At 46.6% G+C, this 21,103-nt stretch overlaps 1 protein-coding gene and 1 pseudogene across 1 annotated transcript; both read right to left on the reverse strand.

Annotated features, from left to right (window-relative positions):
- Positions 1-832: 832 nt before the first annotated feature.
- LOC121193787 lies at positions 833-8,620 on the reverse strand (annotated as a pseudogene).
- Positions 8,621-11,750: 3,130 nt separating this feature from the next.
- vcpip1 (valosin containing protein (p97)/p47 complex interacting protein 1) lies at positions 11,751-20,680 on the reverse strand. Its single transcript, XM_041055693.1, has 3 exons — positions 17,898-20,680; positions 15,096-15,182; positions 11,751-14,696 (listed from the first exon to the last, which is right to left on the reverse strand). Exons 1-3 carry the CDS (start codon positions 20,545-20,547, stop codon positions 13,903-13,905), a joined length of 3,531 nt encoding a protein of 1,176 aa, XP_040911627.1. The 5' UTR covers positions 20,548-20,680; the 3' UTR covers positions 11,751-13,902.
- Positions 20,681-21,103: the final 423 nt, after the last annotated feature.

A 21,103-nucleotide genomic window follows, 5' to 3' on the forward strand; every position in this document is an offset into this window, starting at 1 on the left:
AACAACAATAATAATAATATATTTAAATATTTAATATTTACCGGTTTTCACCGCTGCCTCCATCCACTATCCACTTACAGTTCCAGCAGCACACAAACAACAGCAGCCGCTGACTGACGGAGCTGCTCTGTCCATGCAATGTCGGACTTTTTAAACAGAAAAATGAGACGAAATAAAATTGTAGCCTAGTATTCCCGCAATAAACGGACTCTGAGAGCACGGAACACACCGCAACAGCGTTCCTAACATTAGCTGCTCCGGTCCTCTATCTGTATCAGCAGCGACCAGAAATCGGCAATTAAGTCATAAGCTAGCGGCAAGAGCTAACTGCCAGTGCCTGTCTATGGAGCTGTCACTCAAAGTCATAATGTATGTGAGAATTTTAAGCTTAAATAACACTAAAACGGTTGAGGTGCAAAAAAAATTCAACCCCCCTCGTTGGCATTTTAACATGGGGGTCAATGGAGAATTGCTCACTTCTGGAGCCAGCCCCCAGCGGCAGCCGAGGAACTGCAGCTTTTTGAACGCGGAAGTGATCCTCACTGCTGAAACCTACAACTCCCACCATGAACAGAACCAGCAAGTGAGCTTACTATGCTACTGAGACGAGAAGCGCGTGACATGGACGAAGAAAAACCACCAACCGAATGAATTACTGCCCCTGAGGTTGATGATGTTCATAATTACCCCAATCATTCAGTCCATCAACTCAGGAACATCAGTCTGAATAACCATGTAGTTTCCTCATTCATGAAGCTTTAGTTGGACGCTCTGATCTTCTGGTTGTGATCTATTACAATGACAAAAAATAAACTCCACAGGATCCTCTCCATTCAGTTCAACTGTTTACTTCAAAAAATAAAACAATAACAGGTACAGACAGTCATCCAAGCTGAGAAAGGAAAGAACAGAATGAAATATAGACAGATATAAAAAAAAAACTGTGGCTCCACTCCATGCTGCCTGACCGAGTGTCTGCCCAGGTAACCACACCCACACAGATACCCTGAGTATTAAAGGCAGACGCAACCACAACATTCTCCCCCAGATATTACAAAGCACCATATGTGGCCTATCTAAACACTTTAAATCCACACATGAAGCCAAACTACTGTCCAAATAGCAGTTAACCAAAATGACATTTAGGCTCCTACAAACCAGCTCTGACAAAACTTGTTGCCACTGTCACCTTCAGTGCTGATCTGGGGTCAGACTCTGGCTCAGTCAGTTACACGTGTCTGTGTCGTGTTCTTCAGTCAGTTGGTGAACTCTTCTCCACACGTTTCACCTGGACAGTTTCTCCTGTGGAAACTGATCCTCAGGTGTTGAGCGAAAAATGTTTCCCACAGCAGCTGAAATCATGTGGTTCTTCACTCCTGTGGGTTCGTCTGTGTTTTGTCCATGAAGCATCAGGACTGAATCCTCTCCATGTATCCTGCAGACACGAGGCTTCCTGCTTTTATGTGATCTCATATATGTGTGTGTGAATTCTTACATGCTCTTGTAAGAGTGATCTCTGATAGAACCTTTTCCCACAGGTGTTGCAAACTTAGGGCCTCTCACCTGTGTGGGTTCTTACATGGATCAACAACTTGTAACTATGTCCAAAACATTTTCCACATGTTTTGCAAGAATATGGTTTGTCACGTGAGTGAATTCTTTCATGCTTCTTCAAAGTTGATGAGTCACTAAATCTTTTCCCGCAGGTGGTGCAAGAGTATGGTTTCTCTCCTGTGTGAGTTCTTATGTGGATCATCAAACTAGCACGACGTCTGAAACATCTTCCACATGTTTTGCAAGAATATGGTTTCTCACCTGTGTGGATTCTGAAGTGCTCTTTCAACTGTGCTGCTTCAACAAATCTTTTCCCACAGGTGGTGCAGAGGTGCGGTTTCTCTCCTGTGTGGGTTCTTACGTGGATCAACAAAGTACAACTACGTCTGAAACATTTTCCACACATTTTGCAAGAATATGGTTTCTCACCTGTGTGGATTCTGATGTGTTCTTTCAACTTTGATGTGTCACGAAATCTTTTCCCACAGATGTTGCAGAGGTACGGTTTCTCACCTGTGTGGGTTCTTATGTGGACCAACAAACTGTAATTACGTCTGAAACATTTTCCACATGTTTTGCAAGAATATGGTTTCTCACCTGTGTGGATTCTGATGTGTCTTTTCAATGCTGGTGCGTCACCAAATTCTTTCCCACAGGTGTTGCAGGGGTACGGTTTCTCACCTGTGTGGCTTCTCAGGTGCCTGTTCAAGTGGGACTTACACTTATACGTTTTACCACAGGTGTCACATTTTAAAGCTTCTGTACCTGTGTGAGTTTCACAGAGACTCTTTGTGGTGGCAAAGTTGTCCACATTGTTTCTGTGTCTTCTGTTGTTGTGACGTCTCTTCTTTGTCATGGACTCTGCATCTCTGGTTGGTTCTGGGTCCACATGCTGTCCTCCTCTCTGGTCTTGGTTCTCAGCAGCAGCAGAGCAGTGAGACAGGAGCTGGTGGTCCCTGTTTGGTTCTGGTTCACTGTGCTCACTTTCCTCATGAGTAGGACTCAACATAAAGGTCTGGGTCTCCTGCTTCACTACAAGCTGCTCTCCCTCCTGACTGGTGCAGACCTCCTCCTGTTCCTCTTTAACCTGTGGAGGCTCTGGGTCCAGACTGGAGTTCCTGTGCTGGTTCCAGAGCTGCTGGTCAGTGAGAACCTCCTCCTCCTTACACACATGTTGCTGTGGGAGCTCTGGAGGAACAAAGAGACACAGGAAATCAGTTACCTGATCCACAGGAACACTAAGTGTTTTGGTCTAGTCCTGTTACCAGACACTTCCAGTTTGGAGAGACACTCTGCAGGCAGTGGAGACAGAGATGACGACACTTTACCACACTTTGTTCATCTCAGATGGACACAGGCTGTGAGCACAGCTGCAGCTGCTCTGCCCGGCTGAAGACTGTGACCACGCTTTACGTTTCCTGTTGACCTGCCGTCTTCTCACTCTGTGTCTCACTCATCTGTAACCACTTAAAGAACAGATTCAGAAGATTTTTAAAGTCTTATAATAATAACAACTAGGGCTGGGTATCGAAAATGTAATTTAGTGCAAAACCAGATTTTGATATCTAATGGATTATTCTCGTCAACGTCAGTGAGCCAGTAAGCTTGCAGCATGTTTGACGTGCCAAGCTCAAAAGTGTTGGTAACTGGCTGTGTACAGTCATCCAGGAAAAACTCCAGTTTACGTCTCGCCCACAAAGCCACGCTCTAGATCTTTTCCACATTTTACGCGCATTCTTCCGCCCGCAGTCCGTGTACATCCGTGTAAAACGTGGAACAGATATAGAGCGTGGCTCCATCTTAGCCGCATCGATGCTAATGTAACCAATGTATAATTTTAGTAGGTGTATCGCACCAAATAAATTTTTATGTATGTTCATATTCTGATGTTTTTATATTTTTGTCTGTATTTATTTTGGGGGGCTTTTACTTTGGTAAGTTGCATTTTGACCTTCGACCTTGTAGCGATGACGCTTCCTGTGAATTCGAGCTATCCTCGCTGGTTTTCTGGCCGCTGTGAGGACAGTTAAGCATTACGAGTGCTCCTGTTTATAAAGCGTTAAAAGACAGTAAAAACGCTAAACAGTTACAAATTTCACTTGTTACGGGTCACACACATTAACTGCTGCTGGCGCATTTATTTCGAAGTTTGTATTTCTTTATTTATTTACTCAGTGTGGCGCTTTTAGAGCACGATAGGTTACCGAATTCGAGCTAAGCTAAAGGAGCGTGGCGGCAGTTTTTTTTTCACGCCGGTTGTTGTATTGTTCCCTTGTTTTTTTAAAGGCGTGGCTGTGGAAAGCTGGCCATGAAAAGCTGCTGTACTGATTTTTCTGTGCTTTGCACAAAGAATAAATCCTCCCGGTCAGATGTTGTCCTATCACCCAAAACACAACGCAATATTCGTAGCTACCTTAAGTGTAAGTGCTCTTACATAAATGCACTGAATATACTTGATAAGTTCATTATTTTGCGTAATTAAAACCTAATCCATGAAAGGTTAAAACAGGTTTAAATACTGTAATATATGAATAGTTGATTTGTAGATATAATTTGTTGTACGTTGCATGTTTGTTGCCCTGGCGGAACTTAAATTTTGTTCCGCTGCTACAGCCCGACGGTGTTTGATGAGGGACTGGAATAGATTTTTTTTTTTTTTTTTTTTTTTACAAATGTAAGCCTTTATAATAATAATAATGTAATCAACTCTGGCAACAGAATCTACACGTGACTGCTACGAGGTAACCTCCAGCCTCGGTTAGAACACAGCGTAAAGGGCTGCTTAACCAGCTCCGTTAACCAGCTCTGCTAGTTATCCACCTCTCTGCTATGAACCAGGCTTGGTGCTGAGCAGCCACAGCGGAGGCGGAAGCTGCACCGACCCTGCGTCCACAAGCAGAGCCGGTCTCTACATGACACATCCCGCTGTCTCTGCACAGAGCTCGGCCTCTGTGTGTGGATCCGAGCGGACGTTCAGACACTGAGCAGCAGCAGCGTTACACACCGATCCTGTGCAGCTTTATCTCGGGTTTCCAAACGATATCCAGCAGTCTGCGCTGACGATCGATCTCTGCCTCGTACTCGACGATAGTTTGTTCAAAGACTCCGAATATTTCTTCAGCAGCAGCAGTTAGTCGCTCGCTGACAAACTCTCTCAGATGCTGAACTGAAGACATTGTCGCTTCGTTACCACTGAAATATTTATCTGCGGTGCGACCACACCATCGTCTTCCTGCTAACTCCACACATCCACGCGGCTAACGCTGCTAGCGCAGCCGTTGTTTACTTCCGCTGGGTGTCACACTGTGAAGCTCCGGCGGTGGAAGTCAGTTCCGTTTTGTGTCTGTACACCTGCGCGGCCTCATCTAACTCGTCCCACACCGCTGAAACAAATTAAACATAAAAACGTGCGGCTCGATCGGACTCGGTGCTCTTGTATTTTATTCTCCAGAATATTAACTGCGAAAAACATTCACATAAAGAATAAATGAGCCGAGGTAAAAAAAAAAAAAAGTCCATCCTTTCTGTATCCTTCCTCTACCCTCCCTCCCTTTTCCTTCCTACAGTGATTTTCCATACTAGCCCATTTTTATCGTTCCTCTGCCCTCTGTGAATCAGACCCTTTTCTATCCCTTCTTTTTCAATTATAACATTAGTCATAACGCTTCACTTTCAGGAGGCAGCTGCTAAGAAGCTTCAATCAACAAATTCATTATTAATTTATTAATAATGAATTATTAATAAAGTGCAGCTTTATCTCAGGTTTCCAAACGATATCCAGCAGTCTATATTAATTTATTAATCAGTCCATCAAACCATCATTTTTCCTACCGCTTATCTGAGTCCAGGTGTGGACAGATTATAAGACACCCAGACTGTTAGAAAGCCAATTTCAAAGGTGGTGTAATGTTCACATCAGGAGTCATTTTCATTGTTTAGTAGCCTGTTGCTAACGGCTAAGTTAGCCTATGAGCCCTAAGAGGCTATATGTTAGCTTGTTCGTAACGCTGACATGTTTTGTTTGCGTTTACAGTCCTTGCATGTGTTTTTATTGACATCAGTTTAAATATTGAACTGTCAAGTCATCATCTGCCGCTTATCTGGGTCCAGGCCCAGGTCACGGGGGCAACTGCCGCCCAGTCCACAATGCACCGAAGTCCTATGGCACCTCCACGGGTGGTGAGCCCACGGTAGGTGGTGCCGCCCGGAGTGGGGCTCAAATTGCACGTTATACTTACCGTTCATTATGTATTGTTTTACACCAATCAATCACACATACACACACACTGAAGGAATCACAGAAATAAACTGACAAATTCGACTGAACCACTCTAAATCAGAGGTGTCCAAACTGTTCCACAAAGGGCCGTGTGGCCGCAGGGTTTTGTTCCAACCAATGAAGAGCACACAGTTTGACCATTCAACTGTCTGAAGACTGAGATCAGTTGATTAAATGAGTCAAGTCTGGTGTGCTGGTGACCTGCAGCCACACGGTCCTTTGTGGAACAGAACATTCCTGGAACCTATCTCCTCTTCAGAGACTCTAAATTAAGTAAATTATAACATTTCCAAAGATTTTTTTTTCGTAATATGCAGCAGTGACTCCAGTTACTGGCTGTCATACAGAATTAAACCACAAGGCGGAGCTGTTGACTAACAGAAGAAAATTCCCTGTAACAGAACCAGTGAGTGAGCTTTACTATGCTAGCGAGACGAGAGGCGCGTGACATGGACGAAGAAAAACCACCAACCGAATGAATTACTGCCCCTGAGGCTGATGATGTTCATAATTACCCCAATCATTCAGTCCATCAACTCAGGAACATCAGTCTGAATAACCATGTCGTTTCCTCATTCATGAAGCTTTAGTTGGACGCTCTGATCTTCCCCTGGTTGTGATCTATTACAATGACAAAAAATAAACTCCACAGGATCCTCTCCATTCAGTTCAACTGTTTACTTCAAAAAATAAAACAATAACAGGTACAGACAGTCATCCAAGCTGAGAAAGGAAAGAACAGAATGAAATATAGACAGATATAAAAAAAAACTGTGGCTCCACTCTATGCTGCCTGACCGAGTGTCTGCCCAGGTAACCACACCCACACAGATACCCTGAGTATTAAAGGCAGACGCAACCACAACATTCTCCCCCAGATATTACAAAGCACCATATGTGGCCTATCTAAACACTTTAAATCCACACATGAAGCCAAACTACTGTCCAAATAGCAGTTAACCAAAATGACATTTAGGCTCCTACAAACCAGCTCTGACAAAACTTGTTGTTGCCACTGTCACCTTCAGTGCTGATCTGGGGTCAGACTCTGGCTCAGTCAGTTACACGTGTCTGTGTCGTGTTCTTCAGTCAGTTGGTGAACTCTTCTCCACATGTTTCACCTGGACAGTTTCTCCTGTGGAAACTGATCCTCAGGTGTTGAGGGAAAAATGTTTCCCACAGCAGCTGAAATCATGTGGTTCTTCACTCCTGTGGGTTCGTCTGTGTTTTGTCCATGAAGCATCACGACTGAATCCTCTCCATGTATCCTGCAGACACGAGGCTTCCTGCTTTTATGTGATCTCATATATGTGTGTGTGAATTCTTACATGCTCTCGTAGGTGTGATCTCTGATAGAACCTTTTCCCACAGGTGTTGCAGACTTAGGACCTCTCATCTGTGTGGGTTCTCACATGTCTCAACAAGGAATCACTACGACTGAAACTTCTCTTACATGTCAAGACATGTAAGGTGTTTCACCTGAGTGGATTGTCATGTGTTTCTTTAATTTTACACTGTTAATGAATCTTTTCCCACAGATCTTGCAGAGGTGCTGTTTCTCATCTGTGTGAGTTCTTACGTGGATCAACAACCTGTAATTACGTTTGAAGCATTTTCCACACGTTTTGCAAGAATACAGTTTGTCACCTGAGTGAATTCTCAAATGCTTGTTCAAACTTGATGTGTCATGAAATCTTTTACCGCAGGTGGTGCAGGAGTACGGTTTCTCACCTGTGTGGGTTCTTACGTGGATCAACAAACTGGAACTATGTCTGAAACATTTTCCACATGTTTGGCAAGAATATGGTTTCTCACCTGTGTGGGTTCTCATGTGCCTTTTCAACGTTGGTGCGTCACAAAATCTTCTCCCACAGGTTTTGCAGGGGTACGGTTTCTCACCTGTGTGGATTCTCAGGTGCCTGTTCAAGTAGTAGTTATACTTAAACGTTTTACCACAGGTGTCACATTTTAAAGCCTCTGTACCTGTGTGAGTTTCACAGAGACTCTTTGTGGTGGCAGAGTTGTCCACCTTGTTTCTGTGTCTTCTGTTGTTGTGACGTCTCTTCTTTGTCATGGACTCTGCATCTCTGGTTGGTTCTGGGTCCACGTGCTGTCCTCCTCTCTGGTCTTGGTTCTCAGCTGCAGCAGAGCAGTGAGACAGGAGCTGGTGGTCCCTGTTTGGTTCTGGTTCACTGTGCTCACTTTCCTCATGAGTAGGACTCAACATAAAGGTCTGGGTCTCCTGCTTCAGTACAAGCTGCTCTCCCTCCTGACTGGTGCAGACCTCCTCCTGTTCCTCTTTAACCTGTGGAGGCTCTGGGTCCAGACTGGAGTTCCTGTGCTGGTTCCAGAGCTGCTGGTCAGTGAGAACCTCCTCCTCCTTACACACATGTTGCTGTGGGAGCTCTGGAGGGACAAAGAGACACAGGAAATCAGTTACTAATGTGAAGAGAGAAAAACAGACATAAGCAAATAAACACAAGGTTAAATCACAAGGATCAGCAGCGTTACACACCGATCCTGTGCAGCTTTATCTCGGGTTTCCAAACGATATCCAGCAGTCTGCGCTGACGATCGATCTCTGCCTCGTACTCGACGATAGTTTTTTCAAAGACTCCGAATATTTCTTCAGCAGCAGCAGTTAGTCGCTCGCTGACAAACTCTCTCAAATACTGAACTGAAGACATTGTCGCTTCGTTACCACTGAAATATTTATCTGCGGTGCGACCACACCATCGTCTTCCTGCTAACTCCACGCGTCCTCACGGCTAACGCTGCTAACGCTGCCGTTGTTTACTTCCGCTGGGTGTCACACTGTGAAGCTCCGGCGGTGGAAGTCAGTTAGCTTTATGTTCCGCCGTCAGTTTTGATCCTGCCTCTTTGTGGAAATTAGATTATTTCAGAATGAGCTTCGCCCTGGAGGAGTTCAGAAACATATTCTGGAGAAGGAATGTTTATCATCACAGACGCCTTTTTTCTTTTAATTGAAGTGGATAGAGACTCAATGAAGAGAGCAGGAGCGCCGCACTTTGGCAATCACACAGACGTGAAACACACAAGGACACGGGTGATTTCAAAAGACACTGAACAAAGAATGATATCAGCACAGGAGCTGGGCGGGAATAACGAACATGCTGTTTTCAGACTAAAATAAGTCTGTTAATTCTCATCCAGCTGATCTGGTTGTTTAAAAGCAGCTCAGTGTCTCAAAATCTGGATTTTCCTTTCAGTGTAAAATGTTTTTGCTTTGATATTTGATTATATAGGGAATTAAATTGTGACAAATACATCATCAGATCATCATGTTTATCACTTTCATGTTCAACACTGCCGCTGTGTCTCTGAAAATGAGTTAATGGATGAGATTCAACCTAAAACTCATGATGGAGGCCGATGACCTGTGACCCCGGGTCCGGGTTCTGTCTGAGGCCTCTTCCTCTTGTTTCACCGGGCGCTTGCTCCTGCTGGGAACTGTTGGTTTTCTCTCTGTAACGTAGTGAAGTCTAACTTCAGAAACTGTAGTGTCACTGTGAAACTGTGGTCAAATGTTTGAGCCTCAGACATGAACAAACTCAAGTTTTTCTTTTACAACAGACAAACAGAAAAATCTGTCAGTGATGACAAAATACAAAAACAAGTGAAGGAAGTGATTTTATTGTTGGGGTTGAAAATTCATCACACATGCAAACAGCGATGTCGAAGCCGTGTATCATCAATATTTTATTAGCAAACCAGAGAGAAGTTAACAAAAAAAAAAAGCTGAAGGAACTGAACAGTCCGTGTTTCTGTAGTTTCTGTACAGGTCCAAATATTCTACAATATATACTATTATACAACTGGATTACAATTCATGTCATTAGTACAGCAGTCACAAAGAAAAACTTCAAGTCTGTTACAGCAGTGTCGTCTGAGCAAACGTTTCCTTTAGATTCGTCCGACCGACCGTTTCCTCTCTGACTGACTGATGGTGGTTCAGGTTGAGCTGACGTGAATCTGCTACACTAACTTTCCCTCTTCTTCTCAAACAAAGTGCTAAGTCTTATTTCTGTTCACCTCAACGGCAGAGTAAAGTTCATTAGAGCTGGAAAACGGAAGGATTGCGATTCACATGTTGAGACTGAGATTTTTGTCAGAACCAGAAAATAAAAAAGTCAAACTAAGAGATTTTTAAAGTCGAATATGAGGATTTAAAGTTTAAAGAAACCGAGTTCAAAGCAAAACTGACGCAGTTTAAAGTTAAACAGAAAGAACCTCAGTTTAAAAGAAACTGAATTTAAGGCCCGACGATCAGTTCCTCCATCCAAACCATGTCATTTCAAAAGCAACATGGAGACGCAGAAAAATATTTAATTGGCAACAAAAGTGTAAACTGACTTTCAGTCTTTTCAGTGGACAAGTTTGACTTTTTGGGACATGAAGTTTGTTCTCAGTGAGAGTCAGTGTTCAGGGTGATACCACTCTCATGCCTGAACAGCACGGAGCCTAAAGTCTGGCACCTTCACCTGAACCTTACCGTGGTTCAGGTGAAGCTCTGCTTTGGATCGAGACCCAGACGAGATCAGAGTGGAGAGAAAAACCACAAACAGCAGAGGTCTTTATGAGCATCTAATCACAGGAGGCGCCCGAGGAATCACAGACTAACGACTCATTTCATCCTCATTTTAAAATGTGGGGCTTCTGCTTCCATGAATCATGGAAATAAGCTGCTGTTTTCACCACGAAACATCTGCACGTTCTTCTTCATTTCTGATTTGAAAGAACTTTAACAGTTCATTTTACAGAGACCGGCTGATTCTTTTATACTGCAGCAACATATTTTCCCTGCATGAACCGCACAAAAAGCAGCTTTTTTTAGGAAGTGAAATAGATTAAGCTTCTAGATCAACGAACGCCTGCGGAGGTGAAGGCTACACGGCCACAATATTTCAGCCAGATGCGATGAGCTAACGCGACAGTGACACTTTCTACCAGATGCTGATCCTGCTGCAGGGATTTGATCCCACTCAGACTCCAGAGCATCGGTGAGGTGCAGCTCTGACGCTGGTGATAAGGCCTGGTTCACAGGCAGTGATGTGACCGGGGCCACAGGGGCCTCACTTCTCACTTTAGCATCTTATTTCTTGGATTTGTCTGTTCTGTCAGATCCACAAACAAATCAAATGAAAACTACTCTCAAATGTTACTCCTCTCAAAGGCTGTCCACATACTTTTGGCCGCACAGTGTAGATTGCAGCAGCAGGACAGAAAAGTCTTTGAGGACATGTCTTTAAAAAAACATGCGTTTACTCATGTACAGCTTCTTCCTGTTGTTACTCACATTCGATGAGTGTAGAAATCTGAATGAACACTGATGAGATGAGGCACAAAGTGAGGGAACGAGAACATGAGAACCTTTCAGTCTGCGATCAGATGCTCGTGAAGACTGTGGAACTAAAGAGAACAAAAATAAACAAAAACAAAAACCAAAACCTTTTTAATGCCAGGAGATGTTTCCTGTGGAACCTTATCAGATGATGTTAATGTGGTGTAGTCTTACAGACCGGCTCATTAGCCTGCGTTAGCTTTAGCGCGGTGGATGTAATGAACTCTCATCTGACTGAAGATTTCTGGAAGTTCAGTGCAGATTTTTTTTTGCATAGGACAGAAACACCGAGGCCTGTGCAGGAGATATTTCTTTTTTACCAAATATCCACAAACTGGTTTTGAACTGGACTGAAAACTTTGACCTGGTTCATCTTTGGCCATGTCCTGCTCATTAAAACTGGAGGTTTCCACAGTGGAACGGTCACATGACGCCTCAGTCCTGTGAGCATCTGCTCCATGGACCAACAACAACGCTGCTGCACAGCGACGTGTTGCTGCTGTTAAATGTTGTGTTTCAATATTTATTTATCACCCACATCTTAGCTGTTCATGTGACCGTGAGACCATGAGAATAACCGTGAGTTAATCACCTTTCTCCTTTTCATTCCTGCTTTCCTACTGAAAGTGGATGGAAAACGAACCACGTCTTTCACCAAGATTCTCAGCACTTTGATTTCTGGGTATTTAGTGATGACTGATTAGTCAACTCCACCAGGGGGAGCTGTTTACTCACCCTCAGACCAGTTCAGCACACCTGCACCACAACCTGCAACACCTTCACAGACCTCGGTCAGCTTCCACTGTACAACACATTTTCTTCCAAATTCTTTCTTTATTCTTTCTAAAATAAACTGAAACGATTCTGGAAGTTTCTGTCCAAATTTTAAAAAGAACTAACAAAGACAAAACACATTCAGTAACGACTGCTGCCCTGCAGCTCTGAAGGTGCCTTCACAGGTGCTGCAGTTTTTAAACTGTGCCACGTGCAGTGAATGAGTGATCCAAGGGTTTGTGTGTGTGTGTGTGTGTTTTTTCTCCTAACACACCCTCACGGTGTGACACTGACTCCAGACCATATTAAATAGTCTAATTTAAACATGGTGTGCTTCATCATTTATTTTCCTCTTCACCTGAATGAACTGAGCTTCAAATGAAGCTGTTTCAGGCAGCTGACCATCAGACTGTTTCTGCCGTGCAGAGTAAACTGTTCTACTAAGAAACTTTACAGATTTTAATAACATCAAAGTTTACAGATCAAATACTCAGAATGGAGACAGAACTAAATCAACCTGCACGAATTCTTTTGTCTGGTCTCTGTACAGCAGCCACAGCCCGACCACTTCTGTCAAACCTGATATTTGTTTATCAGCCAATATTCATTTTCATTCAAATAAGAAACATCATTAACAGATATTTGTAAAGAAAGAATCATTTATATTTGGTAATAAAGGGGCTGTGGTCACTGAATGTACTTTAACACTGTAAAAATAAACCTGTCAGAGCTGTTTCTAAATGACAACTGACAGTTTGGTTTTTTCTTATGGGCAGAGACACAAACCGACGCTGACATGTTTGGAGCGGTCTGTGGATGGTGGACACATGATGCTGCGCCTGATTAAGCAGTAAACAAAAAAAGTTAAAAAAAATAAAAAAATAAAAGCCACACAAACAACAGTGACACTCTTTACCTGCAGGTGGCACAAGAGTAAAAACTGCAGCTGCTGTAACTCATCTGTAGGTGGTGCAGGTTGGTCCACCTGGAGCTGGACTCAGGTGCTACACATCAACGACACTGTGTTTCAGGGAAAAAACAGAACTTCAGTGTCGAATTCAACCGGTGACCAATGGAAGGAACATAAAATTTGATTCCAGGGAGTCAGACAGTCGAGCAAACACAGATCCAGAGTTCTCCCCGCGGCCCTCAGACTGACGCACGGTGGAAAAGCAGGTTTCGGTGATGAAGGCGTTGATGCGGACAGAGGCCGGTGCACCTTTCAGAGCGTGCACTTTGACAGAAGCGTGTTCGCGGGACATTACACTGCCGGCAACAAGCAGCTCTCCTCCTGGTGGGTGGCGGATTAAGACTCCGAGGATTCTTCTATCTACAGGAATGCGTCTCATACGTGAATCGGAGAGGTTTTTCCTCCTCGAATATCGGTGCGTGTTCATAGCGAGAGGATTAGATGTCTGCAGGTGGGAATCACAGGGCCACAGATACAATCCTGTCACCAAACAGGCGACTGCGATATATTGTAAGACAGTTGTTTATGATACATCATCAACAAAAGAGCAAAACTTTTCCTAAAAGGCTAAATAACTTCTTTCAAACACAGGAATCAATCATGAGCTGTATTTATTATTTACTGCATTATGTAGTCTGACAGATGAGAGAGTGTACCAAAGTGCATAGAGTTTAAACACACACGGCAACAGCTGCAGTACTGCAACAGAACTGTGATCTCAGTGTGAGAGTATTAATGATGTATCGGAGACACTGTGTCACAATATATCGCCTTATCCATGAATGTCCCACCCCGAGTCTGCAGAGAGGTGAGGACGGTCGGCCCGCTCTTTAGTCATGCAGTAAACACAACGAAACACGACGAAGGCCAAAGCTTCGGGATCCGACCTGAGGCGTTATGACCCACAGATGCTGGCCAGGCGGGGCGGGGCGGGGCAGGGGCGGTGCTGGGGGTCAGGACTGATCAGGAGTGATCCATGGGTTCGGTGATGTTGCTCTGCTCGGCGTCCTGGCTCTCCATCTCCTCCGGCTCTTCTGCCTTCCCATCTGGTTTACCAGCTGAAGAGGATCCTGCTGCAGCTGGAGGTTCATGGCTGGCTGTAGAGGCTGGTTGGACCGCGCCCGTCTTAGTCCCGCCTGTCCGCTCCTGGCTGGCCCCGCCCCCTGTGGCGGTGGCACTCTGCTGCTCCCTCAGGTGGCGCTCCATGGAGGCCTGGATGGAGGAGACCATTTCCTGCAGCTTCCTCCGCTGCTGCTCCATCAGGCTGGGGTCCAGACCTCGGCCATCCTTCATGGTGACGAAGCCTGGTGCCATGCGGACCAGCTCCCTGGTGGCGTCCTCTGGGATGTCCGACAGGTCGGGAGGGCCTCTGGACACGCTGGCGCTCAGGTCCACACCACTGCTGTGCTGGCGCGTGATAGGCCGGTGTTCCGGAGGGGAGGAGCCGCCGGCACTGCCCAGAGAGTGACCTTTACCCTGGAAGGCTGTGACGCTCTGCAGCTGCTCCTTCTTACGGACGACGCCACCGCTGCCCAGCCGCAGCACGCCGTGCGACGGACTCCCCTCTCTGCTGCCTCTGGTGGCCGCCTCCGAGCGCAGCTGCACCAGCGCTTCCTTCACCAGCTCCTCCACATCAGGGCCGACGGGGAAGTGACCGGCAGTGTCTACGCAGAGCTCCAAACGCTCCTCCGCTGCATTATAAACAAAGGTCTTCCCCGTCAGGTGAGGCAGCGTGCAGTGTTTCCCGTCCATCAGGCCTGAGACAGACGAAGATCAAAGACTGTTCAACACACAGCATCAGGAATATTTTTCCTCTCTGCATCTGATCTAAAATCATGGGGAGGAAACATAACGAGCCAACACAAAACCTTACAAGTTTCCTTACCGATAACAAAATGGAGTATAAATATCTTCTCTCTAAAACTTAGCTTCATCAATCAAGTTGTTGTGGAACAAACTTCACGAGGAAACGTAGCATCAGTTTCAGTCTGAATGTAACGGTGTGTCCTTTAATCCCACCAACTCTGCTGTTACAGGCTGTGATACTTTAAATCTGGACTATCTGACTGTAATTGGTCATTTGCGTTCATGTAAACACGCTGCGTGAGGGAGCAGATGATCACCTCAACTAAAAATCCCGGTGAAAACAAACGTACCCATGTCTTTCTTGACGATGTTGTAGAAGACGCCGCCCTGCTGGAATAAGTGCGGCAGCTTCTTTGCGTACGACCAAACGTCCTCACCTGGAACAGAGAGAACAGACTCATTCAATACTTCTAAAACACTTTAGCATCACTGAGCTGCCCCCTGTGTGTGTGTGTGTGTGTGTGTGTGTGTGTGTGTGTGTGTGTGTGTGTGTTCTGTTACCCAAACAAGATTTCTGTCAAACAAAAACAGGTGGATAAATGAAGGTATGATTTGTGTTTGTATGGACGCCATGTCTGTGTCAGTATACTGAACATCAGAATCTGCTGAGTCGCTTCAGGAAAGCTGAGTGTAAATGGAGATGAAGTAACCCTCAGACATCTTTAAAGAGAAGCTTCGATTTTACGGCTCTGAAATAAATAAGGCCAGAAAAGCCTCTTTCATCCGCTGGAAGATCAACACTGTCCGTGTGCTGTTTGCTACTGATGAGAAGCTAACAAACCCCTCAGCGGGCTTAGCCCCTGACTTCCTACCTCTCAGCATGCACGATGAGTCTGCATCTTTTTTTTTAGTGATAACATGAAACATATCAGACTGGCCACAAACTCATCATCAAACAAACCACAGCTGCAGCTGCACAGGAACAATTTGGCTCCAGCATCAACACTCAGTGCTACAGGATGTAGTTAAGCATCTTAATTCATCCACCTGCTGCTCTGACGCTCTGCCAACCTGCTTTTTCCAAACGGTTTTCATTTGCTTAAAACAGTGGATGAGCTGAAAACTGTCAGTGGCTCATTCATTTTCCCAGAACCACTGAAAACTGTTGTTAAGTCTCTTCTAAAAAAGTCTGGTTTTAATTCAGCTTAACAGCAGTGAAAATGTAAAAGGCCTGTTGGACAGATTCAGTCTGGCTTCAGATCACATGACCACACTGACACTGACGAAAGGCGTCAAATGACATTTATCTAAATACGGATTCAGTTCTGGTGCAGCCTCTGATCCTGTGGACTGTGAAAGGTGTCTGCACAGACCGGAGGAGTGGGCGGGGTCATCAGGTACAGTCCTCAGCTGGTTCAGATAACGAGAAGATCAGCATCATGTGTGGAGTCACCCAGGGTTTGATTATCGATATTTTCAGAAATAAATTTTTAAATGGACAAAGTCAACATCAGGGGAGCCAGAAATCATCAGACAGCAAAGCAAGGCAGTAAAAAAAAGACGTGAGCTCAAAGTTTGTGCGATCACACTGTTCAGTGACGTATCTGAACCTTTCATCACAGACCGACTGATTGGATGTGAGCTCCTGTGAGCAGGAAATGCAGCGTCAGGCCTGCAGAGCGCTCAGACTGCAGATGAAACCTTCCTGAATATCGACAGACGCTCTCTGTCACGCTGCCTGTTGGCCTGCTGATCTGTTTATCTGAACGCAGCCGCGACCTTTGACCCTGTTGGCAGGTAAAATGCCTGAGTCAGCACACACACACACACACACACAGTTTTTCTGGTAGCATTCGGGGCAGCTGATCAGAAATGATGGCTGTCACCTGTGACCTGTGAGCTCAGTCAGCCGATCAATTGATACCTGCAGACTGCCATTTACCTGCCTGCTGTGACCAATCAGGAGCCAGCGTTCACAGGTGCCACACACCTGGACCAGAGTATGTGAGCAGGGTGAAACGGCCACAGTTTCTACACCTCCCTGCTCACACTGAGCTCCACGTCGCTCCTTCAGCTGAATTCAACAACATGAAGCAGAACAAACACCTTCGACGTCAGCACAAAGACGCACACAGACACACACTCCCTCCAGATGCTGCACACTGAGATGAAGACACATCTGCTCAGATGTTGAATCCGCCCTAACACGGAAACACGTTTCACATGCTATGATCATTCCTCCTCTTCATATCGACCATTTTTAAAAATATTTTACTCTAAGACCTGATTACATACCTGTTCATCAACTAAGTGATTGGACAACAAATTATTTCAGCACTTCATGCAATGATAAGACGGTCTGAGTGTTTTCAGCACCTTGATGTGCAGAACATTGGATGCACAATGTTTTTGTTCTCTCCAACAGATCAGGCAGAAAACATGAACACAGGAACCTCCCAGAATGGAGAGTGACCGTGTCTCAAAAATAAAATCTCAGTAAAACTTCAGTTTACTGACACGCAACATCTCTTAACGACTCTGAAGCTGTTATTACAGTAAATTCAGATCTTTATACTGGCAGCATCACTTGTGAAATTTAGGGGATTCAGTTTGATTAAACACATTTAAACGCTCAGGACTGGACAGAATAATTAAAAAGTCACAGTACATGTCTTTAACTTCAGTCTTAGCTGGAAAACCACAGCATTTGAATCAACCTGTCAATCTTATATTCGTATCTTCAACTGTTCAGGTGACATAAATTAACATTCAAGTTATTTAAGTAATTATTGTTTAAGTAAAATTAGATTTAGAAACAATAAATGTTCTGATTCTCTGTGTTTCACATCGGCTGAATGACTGATGACTCAGTTTAGTGATAATCACTAATGGAAGCATGTGTTATTTGCTGTCTTAGCTCAGCTGATAAAGGCAAACATCACCTGGACCCTGTAACTCTGTTTATCTCAGCCTTTAAGTCACAACTCAACTCAGGCTGTTTGTAAAAGAAACTTGTTAAGAGGTGGGGGGGCCTCAGAGGTGGGGGGGGGGGCCTCAGAGGTGGGGGGGGGGCTCAGAGGTGGGGGGGGGGGGGGGGGGGGGGGCTCAGAGGTGGGGGGCTGCCTACATGTCACACTCTTGTGTATTCTTACCCATTAAGGTTGCGAGGAGACAGAGGGAGGACATCTCAAGGTCGATGCTGTCCTGTAGTTCCCGGCTGCTCATCCTGCCGGACATCACGGCGTCCTCGCTCTTCACCGAGTGCAGGGCGGAGTGTGAGCTGGAGGCTCGTGGGATGGAGGCCGAGGGGCTCTTGTCCTCGGGGCCCCTCAGTATCTCCACTGTCACCCTGTCACCGTGCTGCAGCGCCACAGGCTCGTTCTCCTCACCGTCCTTTGGAGGGACCAGCTCTTTGGGCGGGAAGCCGTAGCGGATGCACTGCTGCGCCGGCGGCACGCCAAACTGGTTGGTGATGCTCCTCTGCAGCTCTGAGAAAGTAGTGTGGGCCTGCAGGGTCAGCATGGCCTGCCTGCCGTCACTGGTGGTTACACGGATCTTCTTTTCCTTATAGGACGAGGAGGGGGAAGAGGATTTGGTGGGCGTGGCAGGAGCTGAAGAAGAGGAGGTTTCTGGAGACCCGCCGGGGGAAGTCGCCCGGCCGTGGCCTTTCTGCTCCTGCTTCAGCTTTTCAGTCCGTCGCTTCTGAGTGACGAAGGCCTGCTCGCTGATGCTCTGCTGGATGCTGCGCTCTGCTCGGCTCATCGTCAGCTCCTCTTTGTGGAGCGTCTTTGCCTTCTGACCAGTGAGGATGATCTTAGTGGGTGGCTGGGGGTCCACCACCTGCTGAGGCTCTGTGGTGTCGGTGAGACGCTGGACATGAGCCCCATCGATAGACACTGGGTTGTACTCATCGGGGTTCTTCTTGGCGGTGTGATGCAGGATGGTGTTGACCACTTTCTGCACCAGGATCTCGCTGCCAAACTCCCCTGGGAAGTGCTTGGTGACCAGTTTCATCGCCACATCATACACATTGCTGTTCAATGCTGTGTCAGTCTCATACTGGAACCAGTACACTGTCTCTCGCACCACCCGGCCTCCCCACTCCAGCGTGATGGGGAAGGCCTCAGGGAGGTTGTCATATTCCTTTCCCTCCCAGTAGTGTTTGAAGCCACATCCACACTTCCCCCCCTGGGAGCGGGTGTTGGTTCTGTCCCCGTCCAGGTAAACCACAGACCCGTTGCCGCGGATGTGGCGCACTGACGTGCCGTGACACCAGTTGCAGATGTTGAGGGAGCTCAGTTTATAATCTGGCAGGAGGATGTCTCTCTGGGGGTCATAAGAACAAACAACATTATTGAGGGGGAAGCTGTAGTTCTTGTCCGGCCGCAGCTGGCCGTGTGTGGATTTGGCCAAGTTGTAGAGCTTCCCACCAGGAACCAACCACTCTGGTGGGACGTGGAGCTCAGACAGGGCGCCACAGATCAGGCAGCGGTGCAGCCGGTTCTCCATCACCGACTTCTTAGCTGCCTCAATCACCTCCTCGGGCTGGATGCCAATCACGCCGGTCCGTCTGTACACGTACTGGTGCACGTCAGCCACCAGCGATGGGTGGATGCTGTGCTTCTCCATGAACACCTCCTCCATGGCGTTGACAAGCCTCATCAGGTATTTATCCTGCAAGCTGCGGTCGCCTCCTATCACGCAGCTCCCGTCTGGTTCCAGCTTGATGTACTTCCTGATGAGCTCCTGAGGGACGCCCCAGGCCTTCGGCAGCAGGCGGGCCGGCAGTTTGGGCAGCACGGTGTTCTTGATTCCCACCAGGGGGATGTAGTGGTTCCTGCCGGAGCTGCTCCAGGCGATGCAGATGGGTTTGTTGAGCTTCCCGTCTTTCCCCCGGCACTGCTCCTCGGCCACCAGCCCGGGCAGGAAGGTGGCTGAATAATCCCCCGAGCTCCTCATCCCACTCAGGGAGTCCAACAGGATTATGGGCCGGTGGAGGACGTTAGCCAAACCAAAGATATGGATGTTGCGCAGTCCGAGCGGCACACCTTCAGGCGGGATGAACAGGGGGTCGCACTCGTTGATGATGTCCTCCCACTCCACCGCATCAATAAAATCCTGAAACAGGGCCTTGTAGCGGTCCAGGTTCTGCTTGAAGTTCTGTTTGAGGTTCTCTCTCAGGGCATGCCAGAACAGTTCTCTACCCACCAACGCTCTGGACACAGCGTGGACCAGGCAGTGCCCGTCTCCATCTACGTGGACCGGAATGAGACACTCTCTGTTAGCATTGGCTTTCTTAACCTCCTCCAGAGTGTCATGGAGGTATATGAGGCTCCCTGACCTGTCCTTGCCGTAGCCCATGGTGGACACATGGTCCGGCTCAATCAGGAAAGCTCTGTCTCCCAGGAGCGAGCAGTCAAACATCTCACCTTGGTTCATTTCCCTCAGCAGCTTGGCTTTGCCTGTTTGTTTATCCATGCCGTACCTGGTGAGGACCGGGGACAGGAGCTTGCAGTGGTAATTAGACAGCCCCATCACCTTCACCAGCTCGGTCCCTTTCTTCGGGGCCCCGGTGACGCCGAGCAGGGCGTTTCTGAGCAGATTGTGAAGCACAACATCCGGATCCGTCACTTCTTCCACATTTAACAGGCTCTTCTGCTCGTGGCGTTGACCACACTCGGTGCACTCGATGCTAACGGAGCCGTGCGCGGGGTAGAACAGCCTCGCCTGACATTTCGGGTCTGGGCAGGTACCAGACAAAATACGCTTGTCTTTCTTCTTTGAGCCCTGTAGCAGCGACATTTCGGGTGAGAACGAGCTGAAACTGTGTGTCAGCTTCACAAAACCATGATAGTCACACTCCGGCGAGACCGTCAGACGAGCCCGGACCCCGCTAACGACAGTTATTAACCAAAATAACACAAGAACAACACGGAAGCGGCTGTTTTTTTTTCCTTCAGCGGCTGACCGTTGCTAAACGTGATACGCAATGACGTCAGATTGTGGGAGTTGTAGTCCTACTGCGTAAATACGTTTAGATATTTACACGCGATAATCTGAATGGCAGCAGTTTCTTGTGGTTTTCTTGTACCATCATTACTCGGCAAAGAGAGAAGACATATTTATTTAAACCCGTATCTGCTGTTAAACAGTTCAGATGAGCAACGTTACAGTTCAGTTTACTACATTTACCAGAATGCAACACGTCGCAGAGACGCTCTGTTGTGTCAGGAAGTCAGTGTGGCAGAATCACGACAGTTTGGGCAGAGAGTCCCGGCTGTATCTGATCCATTTGGCCCCAAAATGCATTAAAGTCCTTTTTTTGGCTCCATGTGCTTAAAGAGTGTTGTGGTGCTGC

Source organism: Toxotes jaculatrix, chromosome 14, assembly GCF_017976425.1.
Source record: "Toxotes jaculatrix isolate fToxJac2 chromosome 14, fToxJac2.pri, whole genome shotgun sequence".
NCBI lineage: Eukaryota > Metazoa > Chordata > Actinopteri > Toxotidae > Toxotes > Toxotes jaculatrix.

Excerpts from the sequence above, each read along its gene's own strand:
- vcpip1 (XM_041055693.1), bottom strand. The coding sequence starts at position 20,547 with ATGTCGCTGCTACAGGGCTCAAAGAAGAAAGACAAGCGTATTTTGTCT. Across the intron at positions 15,183-17,897 it reads TCTCCTCGCAACCTTAATGG|GTGAGGACGTTTGGTCGTAC; the intron begins GTAAGAATACAC and ends TCTCTGTTCCAG. Across the intron at positions 14,697-15,095 it reads CATCGTCAAGAAAGACATGG|GCCTGATGGACGGGAAACAC; the intron begins GTACGTTTGTTT and ends CGTCTGTCTCAG.